We start from the raw sequence: 9,454 nt of genomic DNA, 5'->3' as shown, positions 1-9,454 counted from the left end.
TGCAAGCACTAATTAAGTTGGGACTAGAAAACAAACAAGAGAATTAAAATCAAGAAAACAACCGACAGAAGACTTAAAAAACTGTAGGATTTGAACTGTCAAATTTAGATATAAGATTGTCGAGAAGATCATTAATATAGATAAATAACAATGCAGGAATAAGGATAGAACTTTGTGGTAACCCAGAGGTTACTAGAAATAAAAAAAGAGTGTTGGTCTTAAAGGGGGACTTTAATACTGTGGTAGAAAATAAATGATTTAACTATCTCAAAAACTTTCCCAGACACACCATATAAAACAAGCTTAGGGACAAGACCAACATGCCAGACAAAAAGTTTTTAATATGCTAAGAGCAATATCCACTACCTTGCCATTTCAAACTTATGCACAATAGAAACTTTCTGCTATTATGGTTAATAAGTAAGCAGCCAAAAGATCACAAAACCACAAGAGGATTAAAATCCGTATTTGTCACAGAGTATATCGGCAGACTCAAAATAAGACATTAGAAACCTACCAATTAAAGACCAAAGACTAACGACAGTGAGAAGAAAGAGTTAGTCACAGAAAACAATGTAATGGTAACTTGTATGTAACACAATCAAAGAAAACAATGCAATGGTAACTTGTATGTAACACAATCACAGAAAACAATGCAATGGTAACTTTGTTAGTTGCCACAGTAACTTTGTTAGTTGCTTCCTTCTTTTTTGAAACTATTGTAGTAAAAGCATTCACTTTTTTTAAATTTTGAGTTAAGATTGGGAAAGAGTTAGTTTAGAGTGATCTTTAAATTTTTTTAAAAATTGTAATAACAGTAAAAAATAATTGTAACCTTTTTTCAGCAGGCAGAAAAATAAGATTCAGTTCAGCACCAACCACAGTTTAGGGAGTAATAAAGAGAATTCTGGAGAAAGCTTGATGGTTCAATACCATAGCATGTTGGTTATTCAATACCATAACATGTTGGTTATTCAATACTACAAAGTTCTTAATTACACTTTTGTAAGACTGTAATAAAAATGATGTTTGTTGGGAAATAACCATAACATCAGAAGTTTTTTTTATTGTTTAAATACGAGAACATTTTTTTGTGAAAAAGAGAACAAAAATGAGTATGATAATAAATATTTGATTGTAGAAGAAGAAGAAAACCTTAAGTAAGACTTAAAACTAACAAGAAGAAAAGCTTTCAAACTGATTTTACATAAAATGGGTGAATTGATACATAAATATACGCCTAGGCCAGACCTGTGACTATTGGAGTCTTCGATTATTTTGTCTAACTGATCAAAAAATGATATCAATACTAAGATCAATATTAAAATAATAATTAAAAAAGCTAAAATACTTTTCACTTATAAGTTTATTTTTGTAGATATTTATATTTTTATACACAATTTGTTTAGAAGATTTTCCCTAACAAATCAATTACTGTTAAAGACTATTTTTTTTTAAATTTAAAACTAACTTGCAACAAACAATGAATTACTTGAAGATTAATACAATTTTTTATTAAGTTTTATATTATGATGTAACCATCTTTGTTACTATTTTTTTTTATTATTTCAGATTTCATAAATTTCTACATTATTTCTAGCAGTTATTAAAAAAGATTTTCATTGATTTGGTTACTTTTATTATAACATACTCTATTTTTATTAGACAATCTGATACATACTCTATTTTTACTTGATAATCTATATTAATACAAAAACTTTATACAATTAAAAAATGAAAAAGTGAACATAAATAGAAAATGCATGTGTAAAAATAAGGCAATATATTATTTTATTTTAAACTTACAAGTTATTATTATTATATATTAGGTTATTTTAAACAGGAAAAAGTAAACTAATATTAAAAAGACTTAATATAATATTAGAACAATAAAATAGACATACCAATGTTGGTCCAATCCAGAAGCTTTCAACTTCTTTTTTACCTTTTAATTCCATACCAAGAACACCGTTTCGACTTACTAATATCTATTTGAAAGAATAAATTCATCATCATCATTATCATCATCATCATTATCAATCATCATCATCATCATCATTATCATCATTATCAATCATCACCATCATCATTATTATCATCATTATTATCATCATTATCAATCATCATCATCATCATCACCATCATCATCATCATCATCATCATCATCATCATCATCATCATCATCATCATCATCATCATCATCATCATCATCATCATCATCATCATCATCATCATCATCATCACCATCATCATCATCATCATCATCATCATCATCATCATCATCATCATCATCATCATCATCATCATCATCATCATCATCATCATCATCATCATCATCATCATCATCATCATCATCATCATGTCTATAAATTCAATTTATGCTGTAGAGTTGTTACAGATAATAGGATGTGTGAATATAAAAAAGGAATTGCTTTTACTCAGTATTTTTGGAGTAATTGCTCAGCTTTACATGAATAAAAGTTTGAGTAAATTGTTCAAATTTTTATTCTTGTTTTTTTAAAGCTGAGCAATTACTCCAAAAATGCTGAGTAAAAGCAATTGCTTTTTTCCATTCACCCAGCATGTTGTTTTGCATATCATTATCTTTTTAATACTTTAAGTTTGTAAATATATTTACATGAAGTATTGCTTACATTTTTTTGTGTCGACCTTTCACTGACACCAATAGGAGCAAATGGATACACAGATATCATAACAATAAGTATAACCACTTGAACAAATGATAACCAGTATGTAAAATATGGTCTAGAAAAAAAAATAATTTAAATAAAAATTTATATCCCTTACAAAGCAAATATACATGATAAAAACCCTAAGACTATAAAACCAAAAAAAAAGTTAAAATACAAAACATTATTTTTTTATTACTACTTTTTTTAATTTATGAATAAATTTTTTGATTCTAAAATTTCAAGTTCTATAAATAAAAGTCACATTATTAAAAATTATTATTCAAAGACTGATTGCTTCATCAGCTGATGATTCCTGACTGATTCCTTCATCAGCTGTAAAATTATCACATGGTATTTTTTTAATGATCAAGATGATCCCATAAATCTGCTCTGTATATTAAAATGAGTATTTAATAATTTTTTTATGGATAGCTTAAGACTACTGAACATTATGGTCAACTAGGTCTCTTTAAAAAATTTTTTAAGTTGAAAAAAAAGAAGCATAGGATGTTTGTTATTGAAAAAAAAAAAAAGAAAAAGAAAAACAACTTTTCATAAAGTTTAAAATGTGTGTTTTTCATTTAGAATGTAATTTTTTAGTTTTAGTTTTTGTACTTATAAATATGTATTTTTTATTTATACCAATTTTATCTTAGTAAATAGTATTTTTAATTATACAAATGCGAGAAATTTGTTTGAAACGAACTGATTTGTTTGGAATGAATTACTGATTAGCAATAAATTAATGAATTACTACTATAATTATATAATGCAACAATATTCTTAAATTATAATATAAGTAAATAACAATATAAGCAAATTAAGTGAGTAAATTATAATGTAGGTAAATAAAATTAACTTTAAAACAAATGTTTGCATAATTGTCATATAACAATCAACTAAAAATTTGACAAAATGTCCAAACAACCCGCTTTGTTTGCTTTTTGCTAGGAATTTACTGCTCCTGACATTTTTTATTCCTGCTAAAGCATGCAGTGAGTATAGTTTTATCTTTTATTCCTGCTAAAGCATACAGTTAGATTCATCTTGGTAGTTTTGTAAAATAAATACCCACCAAGTCAAATAAACACAAATTGAGAAAGCGTGCTATATTCCAAAAATCATTCTTTATTCTTTATAATCGTGCTTTTTAAAGCTGACTGGAATTCTTGTATATATATGCAAACAAGAATAAGTTACACATTCTTAGAGAAATAAATAAAAAGCATTCAAACCAAACAAAGCACAGGAAATGATTTGAACATATCTAAAATTACAAAAAACTTTCTACTACTTTAAAGACCATTAAAGACTTCTACTTACAACAGAGTTTTCTCATTGAAATTACTTACTTAATAAATGTAATATTAGCCATCATTTGTAACAACATATTACTTACTTAATAAGTGTTAATATTAGCCTTCATTTGTAACAATATATTAGTAAACTTATACAAATAATGACACAAACAGTAATATTTTATTTACACTACAAATAACAAAAAAATTATATTAATAAATAATACTAAAAAATAAACCTATGATCTGAAAACTCGTCAATTTGTTCTCGCACTGCACTTGTAATTCGATTTCTTAAAAGAGTTAGATTAAGAATGTTAGCGACAACACTTTTTCCAAATTCTCGTTTCTTTTTTTTTCTTTCAATAGGCCTTTCAATACGATTGCGTCGCTCACTAACTTGGCGAGACATACTCCTAGCTGTTAAAAAAAAGTAAAAAATATCTAAAAAACCAATTAAAAAAATTTTACAAGTCATACAAAAAAAGCTTTTCAGACCTACACTAAAGTTATTTTTAGAAAAAAATTACTGGTTAAAATTGTAAAAGCTTAATTTAATATTTAAAAATATTTTTTTAAATTAGTTCAATCTATAAATCCTTTATATGAATGTTTTAAAAAGAAAATATTTAAACCCCCATTAAGTAAATTTTGAAAAGTTTTGTCATACACAACAATATTTTTTACTGCAAATTATTAAATCAGTCTTTTAACAATTCATTTTGTTGGTACATAAAACATCACATGAAAAATTTTCTTTTGACATTTTTCAGTAAACTAAGATATGTTACATTACATTTATTTACATGATAAGATTACATTTATTTACATGATAAGATCATGATACTTAAAATTTTTTAAAGCTTTAAATTTGTCTATTGCTTTTATTTCTTTTAACAAATTTGCTGCAAACAACCACTATATAAATTGGAAGTTGAGACAGAAAAACAAAAATTAAGAGTAAACAGAGAAAAATAAAATTGGTAGTAAAGACAGGAAAACAAAAAAAGATTTAAAGAGAAAAAAAACGATCGACAGAAGACTTAAAAAATTGTTTGAGTCAAGAAAGTTTGGAAAGAATTCGGAAGCATTGATGTGCTAGAAAAAAAAAAGATAAATGAAATTTTTAAAATTTCCTAAAGAATGAAGGAATAAATACAGCAAAAGGGTGCAACTTTGCAGAATGATAAACCATGCTTAATGAAGAACCATGCAAGAGTTTTAGTTGATGAAAAAAGAAATGGTTGTTTGAGCAACAACTTGAACCATTTTCTTAACTTTTAGCAAATTCTGACATTGTAATGGATTGTATATATGGCTTCCATAAACAGTCATTACTGAAAGAAAATCCAATATGTAAAAGGACTCAGTAAGACTTAAGAATTAAAATAATTATTGAATATAATTATTTTGTCAAAACTGGAGTATATAGTTGTGTAATCAGCACCTTGGAACCCAGAAGTTACAGGAAATGAAGAAGAGTGTTGGCCATCAAAGACAACTCTAATACTGGGGTGAGAAATGATTCAATAATTTTTAAAACTTTTCCAAATACACCATATGGAGTGAGCTTATGGAGGAAGTCCATTTTCCAGCAGACAAGAAAACAAGAATAAAACTTCAATAAATTATAAGAGTATTAAAGAGAGTTCTAGAAAGTTGTTAAGACTGTAACGTTGGCAACAGAAGCAAGAATAATTTGGATGTCTAACAAATGATTAACCTGTTTTTTTGGGATGACAGGAAGAGTGTGGTCATTAGATTCAAGATATCAATTGATAAGTAAGTTTATACCCAGACCAAGTATGCGATTGTTGTCTTTGCAAATTAAAGGATAATAACCATCAACACTGAGATCTTAGAATAAAATTATAGTCTCACATTATTATTACAAATTATTTAAGTCTCCTAAATTATTAGCCTCACAAAGAACAAGTAGGTCTAGCGAATATATTCAAATAATTTGCTTATAATTTTTGATAATGATGTTTGATAAATGACGGTGTTTTATGTTTAATATTTTTAGATATTTTATTATTTATTATTATTAGATATTTTAGTCCAAAAAAAAAGTTAAATTATTAAAGTTGATTCAATCATAGGTAGTGCATAACACCTTAAGTATGGTAAGTATCAGAAGTTAATTCAGTTTTTTTTTAAATCAATTGCTTATGCTTTAAGTAAAAAAAAACAAAAAAACTCTAATATCATATTTTGAACTATTAGTTTCATGCACTTTAAAACAGCCTGAGATAAAAACTCCTGCATAAGCATTTAGAGAATATTCAAAAATAGATACCTCTTACACATCCGAAACATGCTGCTAAACTATCTTATCTATTTATAACCAAAATTGAAACAGCTTCTAACTACGCTCTTATGAATACAATTATACAAAATTAGTGTGTGCAAGCCAACAGATTCACCAAAAAATTAGTGAATGCAAGCCAACAGAGTCACCAAAAAACTAATGCATGCAAGCCAATAGAGTCATCAAAATTGATATTGTTGGTGTTTCATAAAATTCATAAAAGGACAATTCAATTCATAAAAGGATACTCCAGAAAAGTGTTCAAAGGATGACGCAAAAATATTTAGAAATATTATTTTAACAATTAATTTATCAAGAAATCAAAAATCAATAAACTGTCTACCTGAAACATGCCAAATATCTGCCCATTTAACAATAAATAATTTGCCAGCTTCTCCTATACTTAAATTTGACACGGTAAAGAATAAAGTAATCTCATCAGCAAGAAACCTTTTTAATTCAAATTACAAAAAGATTTTCATCTGTGTATGTACCCTGATGTAAGAAACAATGAACCAAAAGCCAAGTTTAAACTCAATCAGCCTTTTTAATATATTGTTCAAGGAGATACAGTTTGCTGCATTGACAATACCCAAGCGACAGAACTAGCATCCCTCTCTTCAGAGTTACAAAACATAAAATAATACGGATAAAAAAAAGAAAGCTCAAATCCATTGATCCATCACAATTAACAACAATTACCAGGCAATAGCGCAGCCAACTATAAATCAATGAAAGTGTCACATCGAGCACACATTGAGCTTGTATATCAATACTACATCTTTAAACCAAAATTTTGAAACCTTTACTAGCTATTGCTAACTATATGTATGATGTCATCACAGAAAATATAATGATGATGCTGTTTTTATCATAGAAACTTAAAAAACTTAAAGAAAACTAAAGATTTTTCAGCTCCATCTTTTCTGGGTGTTCAGAAAAGATAGATCTACTTATGGTTACGACATAATAATAATTAAATTACACATGATTTTAATGTATATAGAGCATATAAAATATTTTCTTAATGGTTGATAACTACCACTAGTGATAACATTTTAAAATTATCATTAATGCATAAATTATCATTAATGCATAATATTGAAATATAAACCTTCAAAAATCAAGTATAAAAATGTTACTAATAAAATGTACATAAAAGCACCTTGACTGGATGCAGATTCTACATGATGCTCACTAAAAAAATTAAAGAAATTAAGATGCAGATTCTACACAATGTTCACTATAAAAATTAAACTACAACTAGTGTAAAATTAAAGTTTTTAATTTTATCAGAACATACATTTTTGGAGTAGGCATTGCAGATGGACCCCCATCTGCCTGATCAAGTTCATGCTCATCATCAATAATTGGTTCATCAAAAAAAAAAAAATGATCGTCAATAAATGAAGGTGTTGGTAATCCTGAACTAGGGGTAACTGATGGATATTCTAGATGGGATACTGAACTAAAAACAGATATATCATCATCAAGTAGATCTGCAGGTGCATAACTTCTTCCTCGAAAACTGTCTATTGTTGAAGCAGCATACTGAGGCTGAAAAAAATTTAACTAGCTTTATAAAAATATAACAAATTAACAATAAAATTATTAAATTAAAATAAATTAAAAATAAGATCTAAAAACAAACCTTGTCTAGTAACTTCTTTGACGCTGATCTCCACAATAATTTTGCAGCATTTTCTCTTCGCCTCTTAACAACATTATTTTGAGCCATTGCATATTGCACAACAGTTGAAAAATGCATACCATCAGTTTCATCCCCATAAAAGGAACCAGATTGTGAGCTTTTGATCTTTCCTAAAACAAGAAAGGAAAGTTTAACTGAAGTTCAAAAAATCACAGATTTAATTCTTTATATATACATATACATATATATATATATATATATATATATATATATATATATATATATATATATATATATATATATATATATATATATATATATATATATATATATATATATATATATATATATATATATATATATATATATATATATATATATATATATACATATACATATACAGGGTGCAGAAAAAGTTCCTGTACAAAAGTATAATTTTAAAAGATAATCTGTATGGTGTTTTCTTTCAATGTGTTTTTAGTATTCTTTTATATCCCTTCGTATTCTTTTAGTATTTTTTAGTATTATTTTGTTTTAAATTTAAGTGTAATTTGTTTCTCGTCTTTGTACAGGAACTTATGCTGTTTTTTCTGTTTATATTTTTGTACTGGAGCTTTTTCCGCACCCTGTATATATATATATATATATATATATATATATATATATATATATATATATATATATATATATATATATATATATATATATATATATATATATATATATATATATATATATATATATATATATATATATATATATATATATATATATATATATATATATATATATATATATATATATATATATATATATATATATACATATATATATATATATATATATATATATATATATATATATATATATATATATATATATATATATATATATATATATATATATATATCAACCCTCGGAATAAGGGTCAGCATTTGGCAATGCCAACCTAAAATTGAACCAGGTCAGCAAAAAATTGTTGACCTGGTTTCTTTGTTTTATGGTAAACCCTTTGTGTGTAACTTTTTCTTTTGACCTAAAGCCGACCTCTAACAGTTTGAAGTCGGCAATTTATTGCTGACCTTTATTTGACAAAAAACTTTGTTTAACTTTCACTTTGAATTGCATAAAAGTCTATGTAGTAAAATATCAAAAGTTGCAATACTTTTGATATTTTACTAAAAATTCAAAAACTTTTAATGCTTAAAAATTAAATATCTAGCGTAAAATTTTATTTATAATTATTTATTAAACTAAAATTTCATAAACAGCTTTGATTTTGTACAGGTTCGATCACATTCTATTTATTAATGACGATTACATTTAAAATTCAAAAACATCAAATAAAATTCAAAACTTTAGAATGTCAAATACTTTTGTGTCAAATATAATTTAACAAACTAAATATATTTACTGATATCTTCAAATTGGTCAAGCTTATAATAAATTCTATTTATTAAAAAAATTGAAACAAAACTAAAAATTAGAACTACAACAGAAA

General features: G+C 25.7%; 1 protein-coding gene across 3 annotated transcripts in view; it reads right to left on the bottom strand.

The window, feature by feature from the left end:
• The window catches only part of LOC100211857 (inactive rhomboid protein 1), an 87,744-nt gene that overhangs the window by 34,227 nt on the left and 44,063 nt on the right, over positions 1-9,454 (bottom strand). For all 3 annotated transcript variants that reach the window (XM_065803568.1, XM_065803566.1, XM_065803567.1), the window contains 6 exons: positions 7,954-8,123; positions 7,606-7,859; positions 7,468-7,499; positions 4,231-4,411; positions 2,655-2,766; positions 1,905-1,988 (listed from right to left, as the gene is read on the bottom strand). In XM_065803568.1, coding sequence (XP_065659640.1) covers positions 1,905-1,988; positions 2,655-2,766; positions 4,231-4,411; positions 7,468-7,499; positions 7,606-7,859; positions 7,954-8,123 — 833 coding nt within the window. The remainder of the gene's footprint in view (positions 1-1,904; positions 1,989-2,654; positions 2,767-4,230; positions 4,412-7,467; positions 7,500-7,605; positions 7,860-7,953; positions 8,124-9,454) is intronic.

Source organism: Hydra vulgaris, chromosome 08, assembly GCF_038396675.1.
Source record: "Hydra vulgaris chromosome 08, alternate assembly HydraT2T_AEP".
Taxonomy (NCBI): Eukaryota; Metazoa; Cnidaria; class Hydrozoa; order Anthoathecata; family Hydridae; genus Hydra; species Hydra vulgaris.
This window is presented reverse-complemented; position numbering and strand designations above follow the sequence as displayed.